The sequence below is a fragment of the Haemorhous mexicanus genome, chromosome 1 (genome assembly GCF_027477595.1).
Source record: "Haemorhous mexicanus isolate bHaeMex1 chromosome 1, bHaeMex1.pri, whole genome shotgun sequence".
Taxonomy (NCBI): domain Eukaryota; kingdom Metazoa; phylum Chordata; class Aves; order Passeriformes; family Fringillidae; genus Haemorhous; species Haemorhous mexicanus.
This window is the reverse complement of record NC_082341.1, coordinates 4,668,071-4,684,762: the sequence shown is the minus strand read 5'-3', so window position 1 is coordinate 4,684,762 and position 16,692 is coordinate 4,668,071. Positions and strand designations below refer to the sequence as shown.

The window sequence follows — 16,692 nt, the reverse complement described above, 5'->3', positions numbered from 1 at the left end:
ACGGTCACAGAACAACTCTCTAAATACACAAACATATGTACACATCTGTTTGTTTTAAAAATACCCAGCTCTGTCCTTTCTTACTCCTTGGCTACCTCAGGTGATTATTCCACAACTTACATATACATGAAATGTTTTACAAGTGTGAACTATGAGTACTTTACAGCTCAGTTCAGTCGTGGCTATTTTTAAATTTTACATGACACAGGGAATGTAATCACATGCACTAGCCAGCTGCAGCAGATTTTCTGGGATTTACAGGTTGACTAGATTCTGCTTTCTTTAGGTGAATTGTGCAGGTTATGGTTAAATCTTGATATTGCTGCTGGCTACAGCCCACAAAAGCTGCCTCCACAGTGAGGCACTCGTTTGTCTGACCTTTCTCAGCCTCAGCCACCTCAGAGCTGACTGCAGCATCATTTCTGTCATCATTTCTTTTATGTAATCTTTAGCTCATTTTAACTTTTAACTTAAAACCCTCTGGCAAAAAAAAAAAAAATTAAAATAAAATTGGCACGCTGATATTTTGGGCAACCCTGTCTCTCATAGCTAGATCTTTCCAAAGCTGTCTTTATGATATTCCTAAGGGATTGTGACACTGTGGCCTGCATTTGCACAACTCCCTTGTTGTGGGAGTTGTGGTTTATCCCATGAGTTATCTACAGAGCACCCCTTTCCAGCAGCCTGATTTCCAGCTCTGCATGTTTCCAAAGCTTCAGGCTGGATGGCTCCCACATTTCACCATGCCAGCCCAAGTGAGAAGACCAGAGATGTCACTCTGGAGTACAACTAACACTTAAGTCCAGTCATCAGGTCACTGCTCAGATGTAGATAGGACACTTTCTGTTGACCTTGCAAACTCCTCTTACGATCATCTCCAAAGCCTTCCTTTCACTGTTTAATAGCCTACCTCAAACCAAACTCAAAGCTACCTCCTTCTCCTTCTCTGTCTCCTCTGCCCTGCAGAAAATGTGCTAAATCTAAGCCCAAAGAAAATGTAAAAGCTTACTATCTGCCTTGGAGCAATGGAGTAGGGGCTGTCTGCAGGCACCCCCTCATGAGGTCGGATGAGTACAGAGATATTTTTCTGTCCTGCAGACTCGTGGCTGCTGATTTCCATCTCTTTGCTGTCAGAACCTGGAGGCTGCAGAGACACAGGGGTGGGGAATGGTTAAAACTGTTACACTGCAAGGGAGGAATGTGAGTGATGTGCACAGGGAACTGCTCAGGAAGCATGGCCAGCTCCAGTTTCTTTCTGGCACAAGGGCTGGACACGTGGATGTGTCCTGTACATTAATTTTCTCATCCACAGAGTAGCTCTCCTGAAACTGCTCCTGAATTCCTTGGAAAATGGGCATGCTTGGGTCCTATTCTACCTAGAGAAGCACCCAACCATGACACCTTTGGCCCATTATACAAACCAGCACTCTGGGGCAGCACTGTTCCCTTTGTGCACGAGAAAGGTTAGAGCTGTGCTCAGAACAACTGTGCATGCTGAGCTGAAGCAGAGAAAATGTGATTTTAATATATTTTCTGTGAAGCTTTTGCCAGAGAAATATACAATATCCTGGGGGATACTTCTCCCTGTCACTCCCAGCCCCTCAAGACACTGAACTGCCACATTATAATCAAACCTCAGGTGTAATAGATGTTACCATATTCTAACAGAAGCAATCTAATTTTAGCACTGGGATAAATACCTCCATATCATTAGCTGCAATTTGAAATTTGCAGGGTAGATTCTGCTCTCTAACTACAGCACATATTGACACCAGAAAGCACCCACGAGAAAAGCAGAGCCAAATTAAGGAGTTTTAGTTATCTTAATTCTTCCATGTAATAATGACAATAGTTTGTCAGTGACAGTATTTAAATTGTATTTCTTTAGCTTTTTTAACACTTTTAAAGAGAGCTAATTACTTATAGCTCACTCTGGAAAGAGATTGCTGATCCCCAAAGCCACCTACCCACATATTGTGTGTTTGACTGGGAGAGGAGCTAACATTTCTTTTAAGAATCCAGCTCTTGGTTACAAGTGCTATCTCCTGTTATTGTTTTCAACCCTCCATGCCAAAAAACCCATCATGTATCTCAGCAGCAGCATAAGGAACATCCTAAGAGCTGACCTCATCTGTGGTTTCCAGAGCTGGATAAATGCTCCCACAGGGAATGGCAGCTGGATCCAGCTTTAACACCACCTCTGACTCTGAGGTGCTACCACTTGACGCAGCCTCATTTCCAGCCACGTCCACAGGAGGAAAAGGGTCTCCAAAGAGCACCAACAGGTCCACTAGCTTTTCATCATCTGGCTCTTGGTTGTAAACTTCCAAGTCCAGGCGGATGTCTGAATGGGAAAGGAAAAAAGGACAATTACTTCTAGTCAGTGAGGGCTCATGGCTTAGTTGGTACCAGTTGTGTCTGGCAACTGCATTTGTGTTAAAGTGTATCTCTTAGATTTCCCATGGTTGCTGTAAATGAAAATTATTTAAGAGCTTGCTATAGTTTGGCCACTTTCTATGTCCTAAACTATAATCAAAATAAATGATGAGTATTTTGTTTAAGCAAATGGATTTAGTAGATTTTTTTTTTTTAAAGTGATTGACTTTGCTCTGAAAAGCTAAAAAGACTGAACAGAAAAACTAGGTGATGCCAGTAAAAAGCAGGTAGCACATCTGATTGACCAGACTTAGTGTTGTAAGAAATTTATAAAAACAGGATGGAAAATCCTGAGTTCCCACCATTTCAATGAGGGGAAACCCAGCTACATCAAGATGGGATGTGCAATTGCATAGTGGCAACACACTGAGTCACTCTCTATTTTTTTACTAAAACCATCTTCATTAGGAAACAAGCATGCCTGTCAATTAACATGTTAATGGGTCCTTCTACTTTTATTTCTGTAAGGAACACAATGAAAGCATCAATGTTTGCTGTACAAAAGCCATCCTTACCAAAGGGAGTGGGATTGTTGAGCTGGACCCTCCGTAGCACAGGAGACCCTCCTGAGACCTGAGTGCCAAACCTGGACAGGGAACCTTGCTGTCAGTGCATGCAGAGAACAGAAGTGTCTGAAATCACTGAAGAGTTGTTTAAAAGTGAAAACCAAGCTGGCTGCACTGGAGTGGCTCTCAGGTAAGGCATGGCCTACACTGTGAAGTACAATATTGGTTTATTTTATCTGTCTCTTTTCTTTTTTCCCCAGTTTTTTCAGCTGTCTCAGACATTTCAGAATAACCACGTGCAGTGCTGGGGTTCCCCAAAAACCAAGCCTTACCCCTCATCCCAAGGTACAGATGCCATTTGCTGTATGAGAGGGTTCAAATCAGCCCTGTTGACCTCAGGGCTGCATTTCTCCTGGTCCATGTAAAAGCCCAGGGAGAAATGAGCTGTGGGTGATGAGAATTGCCACCATGTGCCAGTTGCCATCTCCACAGAGCCAGATGAGGCTGCACTGGGTGAAATTCTACAACTGCAAGCCCAGAACAGAGACTGCTGGCAGACTTCAGCAGTCTTGTAGTGCAGATTATTTTCTAATTGTCTTGGCAGAGAAAAATGTATTGATGTTCTAGAATCAGATGCTAGATCAGATCTTTGACTGACACTTTGCTGACCTTATCATTATATCACAAGATGGAACAGGTGTGTATGTTGGCTGCAGCCCATTGGTATTTCATTCTCTGATTTGTCTGACAGTATTTTGAACTATACCTGATAATGGGTGGCTCTGGTTTTGGTCCTGTCACCTGCAGGAAGATTGGACAGCCTTTCACAGTCATTTGCATAGGAATTAATTTCGGTTGTAAGTGTCCAACCTATTAAAATGAATTTTTGCTGTTAGAATCAAGATAAAACCTTAGTTCTCTGTGTTATGAGATTATGTTTTGCACACTGTTTGGATTTTCAAGTATTTTTGACTAGTTTCCTTTGACAACCTCTAATTTATATGCTAACAACAACTTTTCTCAGCAGGAGAATGCAATACCTCATGCATTTATCAGCTTTCCTGCTGCTTTTCTACACAACACAATCTACAGTATTAGTAGAGCAGAGCAGTGCACTGGCTAGCTCCCAAACAGATGTTATAAATCAAAACTACTCCAGTCATTTTCAAGGCACATGAAAACCTCCCAAAGAATAAACATGTCCCCCTAAAACCAAACAATTGTTCCTTACATGTCATTGGAAGTGGTGGTACAGCAAGATCCATCCTGAATTTTTACAGAAGTCCTAAAAAACTGAAGAAGTATCAAAACAAAACAATACAATTGGTGTAAAATCTGCCATGGTAAAACCAAAACCCCTCCTACCTTACAGACAAGGTTATCCTGGTACTCTCCCCACATGTTGTTGTAAGCTGCTATTTCTATGGTGAGCTGCTGGAAAGCTTCCAGAGTTCCTGTGGAAGGTTGGATATAGAAAGCTGCTCCCTTCCCCTGAGACAGCAACACTGCTGCAAACTCTGAAGGAGCAGAGCAAAGAAGCATTTCATGAATTTTGAGGAAATGGAACAAAGTTGGTCTTTCAAAGAATACAGAGGACCACAATTTTAGTTGCCTTTAATCAGCTTAACCTCACTGACTTAGAAACCCTGGGATCATTTACTCAGCTCACATTTATACCACTTTACCCAAGTTCCCTTCTGCAGTGGGTCTTACTATGTTTTTTAGACTTAGTGCCTGCCTAGAATATTTTACAGCAGGACAATCCTTCCAACAACCTGATCCAGAACTCCTTGGAATATGCAAGGCACTAACTGGTTACCTGAAAAAATTTGAGAAAATAGGCTGGGATTTGTGTTGATTGGTTCTTGTTCCACTAGCAGCTGCCTGTTTACCTCTGTGTGCTCTTCCATGCAAAGAATTAATTACAAAGAGCAAAGCCTTTCCACACTCTGAGTCACCTAGGCCTGCATGGAATCTGTCAGAACAGCATTTTTCTAATCTTAAGCACCAATTCAACAGCTGAAAAGCTCTGTCTGTGGAACAGATACCAAACTCTATGGCAAGGTACCAATATGTGCAAGTTTTATTTTGGATACAGAAAACACATCCACACTTCACAGCTTCTTGCTCCCATTTCCTCCCTCCCCCAGTCTCACGTGGCTGTAAATATTATCATTTTTCAGTACAACACATCAGAAATGACAGATGGGCTGTGCTGTAGCTTCCCAGAGTGGGGAAGGTATGGTAAAGGGCTTGAGGGAGAAAAGCTTGCTGCACTGGTACTGGAAAACTGTGTGGGAGAGAAAGAGCCAAACATTCTGCATGCCATCCATCCCATGTGCTGGGAGTGTTCTGGGAGTGGACTGTCACCAGAATCACCAACCTTGTCTCATACTGTTGTTTGCAAGAAAAAGATGAAGAAGAGAGAGGAAAAAAAAGGAGGAGAAAGGAGAAAAAAACAGAAGGGGAAGAGAGAGATTAACCTAATGCTTATACAAGGTGGGCTTTCAAACTCAGGAATGAACAGAGGAATTAAGTAGTTTAACAGTTTAGACTTCACCAGATACTCCAACAACGAGTGTTGTGCCTAACTGGCACATTTAGTGCTGAATATGGCATTCAGCTGGCTTTCACCTTCTCTCCACTGAAGAGATATTTTCATACCTGACTTTACTTTTCTGGCTGCATGCTCTGTGACAGGCCCCCTTTTTTTCACCAGGTAGCTTGGAGAGCATGGAAAAAAAAAAAAAATCTGATTTCAGGTTCAAACAAGACCTAAATTATATTTGAACATTATGCAGAACAGCAAGACTCACGGGCAGGTTCCTTTTTCTGGAGGCACCAAACAGGCACTAAAATACTCAGCTTCCAGTGTGAATGGAGCACTGATTGCAGTGAGATTTGTAAGAATCAGCTGATGCTTTACAACATCTTTGACTGCAACTTCAGACCCAAAGTCCAAAAGAAGTTCACATGGGCTTTGTGGCATTTGTCCTTCATCACTGCCAGAAAAAAGATCAGTAGTATTTAGACATGGGTCTTATTTTCTTGTTTCTCACAGATGATTTCAGGGGATTTAAAAATGTGCAACATGCAATGTGGTTGTGATGCACAGTGTAAAAGGACCATGCAGTCTATGATTTTTGCCATCAACATTTTCTGCTTTTCATTTTTTCATTTCTACACATATAAAGATTTATTTGGGGTCAAATTTTTATCCTGCATAACATGCCAGTCTACCAAATTAAAGACATTTTTACTTACATGAAAAGATATGAAAAGATATAAAGATGAGCATGTTCCAAAATACAGTCATCATTCTATGTATTTGAAAAACAAAATAAAAATCAGTCAGGTATTACCTGTCAATTCCACTGCCAGAAGGTACTGAGTATGTGACATGTAGTCCCTTCACTTCTCCAGAAATGCTCAGGAAGAGGGGTTCAGCCATGTCTTCTATGCTACAGGAAAGTGTGAGGTCTTTCAGCTCACCCTGGAAAGCAAAGAATCAAGTTTCCTTGTGAATGAAGCATGTATCACAGAGGAAAGGCAGATCCTTCAGGGTATTTATTTTTAAAAAGTGTAAACTTCCCTGGATTAAACCCAGAACAACAGAATTGTGAGAAGTCTTACTGAATTGTTTTCAGTGCATTTTCTGCAGCATCAGAGCTGCTCAGAAGGCAGCACTGAGATAAAAAATTGTGGCTGTTTCTCAGCTTTGTACCTGGAGCTGTCTGTGAGTCTTAAACTGCCCCATTACTGATTTGTGACATAATTCCTGCACTCCAAGTATTGAATTATAGAATCTTTTACGTTGGAAAAGATTTCTCAGATGATTGAGTCCAAACATTAATCCAGTGCTGCCAAGGCCACCACTAAACCATGTTCCCAAGTGCCACAGATAAATAATTTTAAATACTAACTCTGATAGTACTGAACACCTACTTTTAAGCAAATAAATGAAAGCCAGGTCTCCAGTGATTGCAATGTGAACTAAGACACCATATCTATAGGAGGATTCTGTATTTAGCTGCTTTAGCTCAGCTGTTTGAATGCTCTTGTAAAGTCTTTTTCTGAATTTCTGCTCCTGTATTTTGCAGACTCTCAGTCCCATCAGCCCCTTTTAAGTTTTCAAATATCAAAATGTTATGAGCCTAGCTGCATTCAGAAAACCAAATATATACTGTATATGCCACTCTGCTCATATCATTCCAGATAATCCAAAGTGAAGATTTGTATGCTCTAAGAAGAGTGATAAGAATTAAGAGCAATTGTACAGGACTTCAAGAAAGGAAGAAAACAGGAACAGCTGAGATATAAAGAGGCAGGGTAGAAACTGCACTCCATGTACACTTGTTTAATTCTTGCCTTCAACTGTGGTATCTCTAAAGCAAAGCCACTTCAGAGATATTGGATGGGAAAAAGAGCACGTGGTTTTGTACACAGAATTCCCTCCCTGTGCCAGATGGAGGTGAGATGAAAAAGCCAGTGCTGCTGTTTTTATAAAAGTGCATCAGTTTGTAACCTTACCACAGTGTTAGCTGACAGCTCTATGCAGAATTCCTTCTCTTCATTTGGGCCTAAAGTGCCACTGGCAGGGGACACCACGATGGAGCAGGAGGCTGCCTGGCTTCCAACGGGCTGCCAAACAGAAAGGACATTCAGCTCATGCTGATTCACTCACATGAAAACACCAAGCTATTCTCAGGCTTAGGACACTTTCAGGCAGCAACATCTACAGTTTGTCAAGACTGGCTTTATAATTCCCCAGGGGTGATAAGATCCTCATGCCTACATTCACTCCAAGTAACTTCAGGTGCCCAGCTGAGGCTGCTGGGCTGGGAGTAGAGCCACTGTCATCCTTCTCACAGTCTCAAGCCTTTCCAGGGTGAAGCCAATCTCTCTGATATCAGAGCAGGATTCCAGATGTGCCTCAACTCTCTCCACCACAGAGGTGGGGGAGACACAATCTTGGTGTTGGCACCTTCCCTAAGTGACCAGCATGGAATGCACCCAGGGTTCCACTCATTTGTTCACACATGAGCATCACACATCAGGAAAAATGCTCTACATATTCCTCCTAGGCTCCAAAGTGTTTTCCTGTAGGTCCTATACCATGCACATGCTCTTTTAGGATCCCTTGGGCACCTGAGGACATCTGGAGTGGCACTGAGTGCTTTTATGTTGGCAATTGAGCTGAACCCTAGATGTCAGATGTGATGGATGCCAAATCTGAATGACCAAGGCACTGACAAATTTCCATTGACTAAAAGAGAGTTCAGACACAGCTTAAATACTGACATTAAATTTGGGGTTCCTACTCTATAAGCTGAATCCCACAGCCAGAATGTGAAACTTAAGCTGAATTCAGACACAATCCAAAAGTCACAAATCCACCATAATTTCTTTGTTTTACTAAATTAAGTGCAAACCCTAAACTGCCATGGTACTTTGTTTAACATTCTGGTGCCTTTACACCCTATGACCCCTCATATCTGCTCATCCATTTTCCAGGGATCCACAGACAGTAAAAACATAATGACATAAACTAATAATTAATCTTTTAATAGAAGTTGGTCTAAAGCTGAAGTTCTGCTCCCAAGCCAGAAAAACAGCAATGAACACTCAAAAGATACATCAGAAAAGCTTTCAATAATAGTAATTATTTGCATTCCTACAGATTGCAGCTTCCATCCCTGCTGTATTCTTCTCCCATTAGAAGAGCATTTACCTTTCCCCATAAGTATTTTGCTGGCAGCAGTGTCTGGTTAAAAAGCTTATTGGTAGCTTTGACAGGAACTCCAGTATAAATTTCAGTAAATACTAGATGACTAGATATCAGGCACACTCGGGGGGTCTGAACTTCAACAAAAACAGGAAGATGACTGGAAATAAACACACAGATGGTCTATTGTTATTGTTAATGAAACGTGCTAGACATAAAACAGCATGCTGGGAAGAATGATGTTTATGTTTATTTAGCTATATTAGAAATTTGATAGTTCATTGATAGGTTACCCAACCCCACTGTGAGTTCATATTTTTGTTGTAGGAGAGAAAACTACCTGAAGTGAAAACCAGATGTGAACCTCAGAAAAAACAAAACAAATGCTGCTTTTCCTCCTTACCTTCCTTCTCCATTTTCTACCTCCAGTTCCAGCACTGTCTGGAGACGCTGGCACTGCAGTGGTGTGAAGTGAACTGAAACTCTGCATCGACCCAAAGGAGGAATTTCTCCAGCTGATGGCTGGATGGTGAAGGTGGATACCTGGGAGAGGAGAGAGGGAACTGAATTTTTTTTGACATGTGCAAAGCAAGGGTAAAATGTTGAAGCCACACAATCTAATTAGGGCTTCCAAGTGTCTAATTCTTCCTCAGATGTGTCCTTTCTCTCTGCACCTTGAGTCCCAGCTGGGCTGATGTCAGGAAGCACAGTTCCAGCTTTGTGAAAGCCTGGCTACACAAGGAGGCAGGGCTTTGCCTCGGTCACAGCCAAGGGCACAGCAGGGTCAGCTGTGCATGGACTGACAGGGAACATGAAGGAGAAGCAATCAGCCTCAGCAGCAGCACCTGCTCCCAGGCAGCAGCAAGGTGCCACGAGGGGAAAAAGGTTCTTGGACAGAAGGGTGAGGAAGGAGGGCTGGGAGAGTGGACATGGGAAGAGCATCAGTGAGGAGTAGAGGCTCAGATTCTTGTCCAAGATGCTGATGTGGGTGTGTGGGAGGAGTGTTCAGCACTCTCAGCTCTACTAAAGCCTTGAACTCTTACTTATAGCAGCAGCAGCTGAAATCACTGTCATTCAGGAAATACTCTGTGTCTCTTTGGATCAGGCTGGCAGGGGATTTGTAATAAATAGAAATAGAGAAAAATTGTAAAGAAGCATTCAATCTCAAAAGAACTCATGCACTTATGAAACTGTGCAGGACTAGTTTTGTAAGAAGTCACAACAATTAGAACTTCTGATAGCTGGAATGAATAATACAACTCCTAAGCAGAAGAAATAAAATAGCTAAGGAGGGCTAAGCTGTAGCACTGACTTACCTCTTCATTCCTTTGAGCTAGAAAAACCTGGCTTTCTTGCATTCTCCAGTGTGCTGGCACCTGAGAGAGATTATTAATCTCAAAGGTTCTTGACACAGTCTCACCCTGCTTAGTCAAACCAAACCGGAGTGATGGAACATCAATACAAAGAAATGGACCCTAGGACAGCAGGAAACAGACATCAGAATGGACACCTCTGCCAAAACTGCCTCATTAAGAAACATGTAATTATCTAGGATTAATATTTGATTTCACAGAGAATATCAGAAAGCAAATGCACAGTGTAATGCAGAAAAATTCTGTGTGTCATGGGAATATCAACATTAACTCAATAGTCACTACAGCAAAAATAACTCCTGCTTGTAACCACTTAAGATTTCTCCAGCCATTGAGAGGCAAAAAAGCTTAATTTGGACAATGGCCAGGCCACACAGCTCATCCTCCTACAAGACTGAACTGCTCCTTACCTTAAAAGCAGCCTCAACATGCAGCATAACTGGCTCTGGACACGGCTCAACGTGACACTGCAGGTTACGGCTGATGACCCCAGGTTTGCTCCCACACATTGCCAGTACAAATTCACAGCATTTATTCACATCTAGAAGAGAAAATACCAGGCTCCTGTCTCATTTCTTTGTAAGAAATCACCTGTTCCAAGCATGAAGCAACTGAAATCAAATTAAGTCTCCTGCTGGCTCCAGTGGGCTGGAGATCAGGTAATTTTTAAGTTGGCACTATAGTGCTCTGTGACTATCATAAATTGATATAATCAATTACTAAATTGATATAATCAATTACTGTCTCTTTCATTAATTACTGCTTGCAAGCCACAGAAACTTTACCTATGACACCAGTACGAGGTTCAACTTCAATGATCTCACAGTCTGTGATTTTCTCCCAGGTGTACTTGATCAATGTTTCGCTGTTGTTCCACAGCTGAAACAATTAAAATCAATTAGACAATTAATGCACTTAAAGCTTTCAGAGCAGCAAGTCAAATTGCTGAGAGCACTGATACACCGCAAACTGGGTCTTGAATCATCATCTATTTAAGTCTTCTTCACATAGGTGAAGGTGTTCCCTCAAACCTGAAGAGAATCCATTAACAATTCATTCCAAGAACATGATAATATTTGAGACTCTTAAACTTCCCCCCCCAACTTTTTCAAAAATGTAACAAAATTTCCAAACATAAACTGAAAATCTTTTGAATGCAGCTTTTTTTTGCCAAAGGCTCTGTTTGTGAGGGAGATGCAAGCTCTTGAAAAGTTTGGCCTGCTCTTCAGATCTAGTCAAAACATTATTTCTTAACTACAGCAAATAACTTTGTTCTCTGAAGCACAATTATCTCTAAGCACAGTTCAAATTCTTAGCTTTTTAAGAGTAAAAAAACCCTATTGGAAACTGCAAAGGATGTTGTTATATCATCAGTAAGGGGCTTATTTACATCTATCACATGTGTAGTTATACTGGGTTACTGGGAAGTATGAAATGGCTGCCTTAAATTAAAAAAAAATAAATTCTAGGGAGAGAAATCTTAAAACCAAAGGCTGATTAGCAGGATCTCTAAGAAAAAATGGGAAACCCATTAACTGGGAAATGTCTTCCTGCCTGGCTTTTGCCAACAGGCCTGTTTTTCCCAAGTTGAGTCTAAGATCAAAAGGATCCTGATCTGTAGTGAAGGGGATGCTGTGTGAGGGGACAATTGCAGCAGCATTCTGTTCCAGAATGGCCAAAGAGAAATTACCAGAACCTGCAGGAAAGAATAACATCTAGTAAGCTGCAGCATGTGTGATTTTAGTAGCTCTTCTGTGCATCCTGTAGTTCTTTGCATGAATAGTGCCTCAGTTATGGACTAATTTCATCATCCATTGACTATTCCTCCCAGCTGGAAAACTTTTACACTACATGAGTGACAAAGTGATAAGCAACAGGTTAGTGACCCAGAAAAACATTGAGAAGGGTCAAACTCTGTGGTATCAAACTGGAGAGATGAAAAAGGAACAAAGGCTGCTGCCTGGAGTGAAAGGCTGAGCAGGCTGGGTAGGGCATTTCAGTGCAGACCCTTCTGGATTCATGGCCTCCTTTAAAAATATTTCAGGAAAACTAAAATAACAATGACTGTCTGATATCTTCTAATAACACCTATGACATCCAGTGACACAAACCACATGACAACAGTGAAGTGAAAAGTACACAAACCTTAAATTTTTTCTTGACATTTACACCAATGAAATTTTCTCCAGGGATAATAATGGCATATGGTTCCAGAAGAAGATTATATGGTTCTGTTGAGCCTTTAACTTCTATTTTCAGTGCTATTACATCCTCTACTCTGCATTCTGGGATGTTTTGAAGCATGCTCTCTTCTATTAAACTTTGGGAGGAAATATGGTAGAATCATTAAATATGTTAAACCTGTATTAAATTGGATCCTGTCTTTTAACTGCCAGATCAAAACTGAAAACCATCACCAGTTTCTCAAGTACAGACTGCCTGTGGGCAATTAGCTTAGCCAATTAAAAACTTCATTATACTTTTAAGATATTCTAGTTGTCCCAGTCTGTCCATGAACAAGTATATAAGTGACATACCGCTGTGACAAAGAGTAATAGCAGGAAACCCTGGAAAATAAGCAGACAAAATGACAGTATTATCTTTTTCCAAGAGAGGAAAAGCTATGGCCAGGCATGTGTCCAGGCATGGGGGATGGTATCAGAGATGCTCTTTGTACCACAACTACTTGTGCAGATAATATTCTTTATACTTGTCAATCCATCATCACCAGAAAGAAGAAAAATCCCAGTAACTTAATGTAATAGCACAGATAAATTGTGGCCATATATCTTAGTGGGAAATGTTTCTCAGCTTACCAAGGTGATTCTGGGGTGTCCCTCACTACCATCTGAAGCACATTGTGATAACTCTTCAGCTGCACAGATGAAGGAGAAAAGGATTTTAGTGTCAACTAATCATTTATGTTGAAGATCAAAAAAAGATGGAAAAGTGGTTTACATGTAAAGGATAAATGATCATCACCAGAGTACTAAACTCTGATGAACAACATCCAAACTCTGGAGTTACTAAAAGACAACATGTTTGACTGCAAAACATTAAGCCAGATTCTGATCTCATGGTGTATGATTCCAAGAAAAATACTCATTTTTGACATGCCTGTTATTATTTCTCCTGTATATTGCATACTACACACAAGCATCTGCAAAGGCTCCCCAAATTAAACTCAGTACTGCTGTACTAATTGAGAAGTTTCTTCTAACTGCTCCAGAGTATTCAGCTAATTGACCATCAGTCTGATCTTGAGTGAGAAACATGACTTTTCCATCATGGGAAGAGAATGCCTTCTGTATTCTAAAGGAGGGGGGGAAAGAAACAAAGAAGCAGGCCTTAAATCTGAAGGGCTATGCAAAAGCTTCATTTGTTTGTAGACAGATACTAATTTTTATGTATATTTTAATTCAATATATATTCCATGAACTAATTATTTTTAAAAAGCCAGGTAGTTTCTCTTCCAGACAGATTTGAGGTATTTCTTATGTCTGTCAATCAACACTGCACAGGACATTCCCACTCTTGGGCTTTCTTTGGATCAGGTTTCTCTAAATACAGTGAGCTCATGCTCCTTATTTACAGGGGAGCAGAAACTTGAGAGAACAGCATTCTCTGGGATAACTGCATTCCAACATCCTTGCAGCCCTCTTACCTACAGCTGCACATAGCATTTCTCTGCCAAAGGCTCCCACTATCCCCTTAATTCACCACTCAGCTGTTCACAGGAGGCATTTCAGGCCAAAAAAACTACAGCTGGAAACAGTTTAAATAATCAGTGTTTGTTAACCAACTTGTTTAGACTGGAGAAGGTACAAGGCACATCCTCCAAGAAGAGGGGGAAGGGTCAGGAGCTGGTGGAGAAGCTGTTAGAGGGGTGAGAGTGGTAACTTCACCAGCCAGCACAGCTGCAGTATGAGGATGTGTCCACAATTTCAGTGTAACATTAACTGTGTCCAGTCAGTCCCCAAAATTACATGAGATCAGAAACTGTCTTACATTTTGCAGTCAAAACATGTTTTCTTTCAGTAACTTTCTACTTTTTGAACACTGTTTATCAGAGCATAGTCCCAGCTAATTATATTTAATTTAGAAAAGTTGCACAGCAAGGATTTTATGACTTGAATAAAAATACACAGCTGGAGTTTGCAGATAGGAAGGAATCACAAGCCATACCTCCTGTGGAGCGTAAGTGAGAATAAACTCATGATCTGCATAGGGAAGCAAAACTCCCTCCTTAGGATTTAGGGAGAAGGCTGACTCTGGGTCTTGATTGTTTTTGACCTCCGTAAAGTCTGCAGTTTCTTCTGGTATTAATGGTTTCAGAATAGGCTTTGTTATCTGCCAGAAGAAGGGAAGTTCTAGATTGCTGCAAAGAAGTCAATAAACAATAGAAAAGTTCTGATTAAAAAATCAGGTATTTTTGAGTAAAATATATTAAGAAAATGTTCAGATTCTTTTTCCAGGTAGGAAATTCCTCTCTTTACAGATTACAGGCGTTTGACTTCCCAGTTTTAGTGAGTCACAAAGCTGCTGAGGCATCACAGAGTCAGAGTATATAAATCATATAAAGACCATGCTAATATGTGAAAGTAAATTCTATACATGTATAAAATATCTTAACACTTTCTTGCCTTATTTGAACTTGTCATGTAATCCAGGTTTTAGAAACTCTGTAATTCTTTTTTTCAAAGATCTGGGATGAACAGGACCATTCCTGCTGACACCAGTACATTTGCCTTGGATCACTGCTGATGACCTACATCACATTCTTAATGTAATCCAAATGCAAGATGTGGTCTTAACATGTCAGCAAACACAATGGCTCCATCTAAAATTATAGCCATGGCTCTGCCCCACTCTCTGCAATCCAGAAAAGGTTGCTTAACTGGGTTGTTTCAGCAGAAGAGTATTCCATGGAATGTCTTCACGGGTTTGAGAATCTTGCTCATGCTGACCTCAAAAATTCTGCCTTAGTAAGGGCGAGGAAGGACACTGGAATTTGAAAGTATCACTGATAAAACTGGTTATTTACAATTTCTAGTATTACCTTCTGTAGCAGAAAGAACATTTCTTCTTCCTGATTCTGTGGAGTTTATTCTCAGCCTGGCCAGCTTTGTTTTATACAAATGCTGACACCAGATGTGCAGGGAGTGCTGTGGTGATTATAGCACAGAGAAAATGTGGAAATTGGCACAGTCACATCCTTGTCAGTTTACAATATCCAGTTCACCAATCACACTTTCTTCACTCAAATATCAGCCTGTTCTGGCATTATGGATGTGTAATTTCCAGGCCACAAAATAAACTGCCAGATATTTACTGCTTGCAAACAGCAATTTAGATTAATGGTCCTAAACCCAGCACTGACCTGCTCACTGCTTTGATGGTCTACAGCCTCTATATGCTGGAATCATGCACAAGTGTATTTCTATTAAAGTCTGATTGATTCTGAGCAAAATCAGGATGCCACTATGTTCAGTATAGTGTAATTGTCCATAAGGACACATTAGTTGACTTCAAATTGAATTTATATTTAAATTTGTAAGGACTCAATAGTAGGAAGCATGTGAGAGTTTTAATGTGAGTTAATTACACTGGGCTACCATTTTGATCCAGTGGAGTCCAGGATGTATTATGACTTTTTTATGGGAGATGTTCCAGTCAGAACTGTATGCTTGGAAGCATCTATTCCCTGCACTATGAAAGGAAAACAGTGCTTATCTCAGTTGCACAAGTATATATAGCAGCCATTTAAAATTAGATAAATCTTACCTGGATCACCCTGTAAGTATTTCCTGCAACCATGTATATTTATGAATTTTTTGTAGATTTACCTCTATTAAAGCAAATATATTGACCTTGGCTAATGATTGCCATAGTGCTTCAACAATGTACAACACTCCTTGAACTTTAATTACCAAATAAAGAGCAAAAAGAAGCAAAGATTCTGCAAAAAGTTTATCAAGGGCACAAAGGTTTCTCCAGCTTGAGAGAGCAGACTATGACAAATGAGATCCCCAGCAGCATGCCCACATTGCAGAGTTTTACTCAGATAGCAGCTACCTACGTGGAGTTCCTTAAAACCAGGATCTTCTCCTTAGTGCTCTGGGGGTTTTGGGGCTCGAAGCGTATGAGGTGCTGTGCTGTTGCATCAGTGACTTCACCCAGCTGAGCTTTGCTTTCTCCACCTGTGACAAACAAAAGCTCCAGAGCAACCACCTCTCCAAGCCCTGGAAGAAATAATTAGGTATTACTGTTTACCATCTGACTATTAACATAGTTCACATCATCAATAGCAACTGTCATTAATGGCCTTTATTGATTGTATCTGGTGTTTCCTCAAGTTTCAGAATTCCAATGTGTTAACTGTACAAAAATTTCCTGATGTTGTGTTTATCAACATGTATTAACAGAGACCTTCTGTTTGTGAATTTCATAGAAAGGGATTTCAGGGCCACAGTCTCAGCTCACTTACATCAGCATGGTTTCACTGAACTAAGCAGGGTGTTTACAGGGGTTGACAATGCGGCTCCCAGATGTTTTGAGCAGTACATTAAAATTAAAATAAGAAGCAAAAGAAGTATAAAAAAAAATCCAAAGTAAATACATGTGATAAAGTGATTCAAGAGATGACAAACCA

At 40.7% G+C, this 16,692-nt stretch overlaps 1 protein-coding gene across 1 annotated transcript in view; it reads right to left on the bottom strand.

Annotated features, from left to right (window-relative positions):
* The window catches only part of DLEC1 (DLEC1 cilia and flagella associated protein), a 33,650-nt gene that overhangs the window by 7,767 nt on the left and 9,191 nt on the right, over positions 1 to 16,692 (bottom strand). The window contains exons 14-31 of the mRNA XM_059869531.1: positions 16,120 to 16,282; positions 14,226 to 14,418; positions 12,857 to 12,915; positions 12,186 to 12,360; positions 10,826 to 10,919; positions 10,451 to 10,581; positions 9,984 to 10,142; positions 9,071 to 9,210; positions 8,674 to 8,827; positions 7,473 to 7,583; positions 6,305 to 6,435; positions 5,759 to 5,944; positions 5,607 to 5,665; positions 4,308 to 4,459; positions 3,709 to 3,812; positions 2,952 to 3,022; positions 2,127 to 2,344; positions 1,010 to 1,144 (exon numbers count right to left, since the gene is read on the bottom strand). Of these exons, the coding sequence (XP_059725514.1) occupies positions 1,010 to 1,144; positions 2,127 to 2,344; positions 2,952 to 3,022; positions 3,709 to 3,812; positions 4,308 to 4,459; positions 5,607 to 5,665; positions 5,759 to 5,944; positions 6,305 to 6,435; positions 7,473 to 7,583; positions 8,674 to 8,827; positions 9,071 to 9,210; positions 9,984 to 10,142; positions 10,451 to 10,581; positions 10,826 to 10,919; positions 12,186 to 12,360; positions 12,857 to 12,915; positions 14,226 to 14,418; positions 16,120 to 16,282 (2,435 nt within the window). The remainder of the gene's footprint in view (positions 1 to 1,009; positions 1,145 to 2,126; positions 2,345 to 2,951; positions 3,023 to 3,708; positions 3,813 to 4,307; positions 4,460 to 5,606; positions 5,666 to 5,758; positions 5,945 to 6,304; positions 6,436 to 7,472; positions 7,584 to 8,673; positions 8,828 to 9,070; positions 9,211 to 9,983; positions 10,143 to 10,450; positions 10,582 to 10,825; positions 10,920 to 12,185; positions 12,361 to 12,856; positions 12,916 to 14,225; positions 14,419 to 16,119; positions 16,283 to 16,692) is intronic.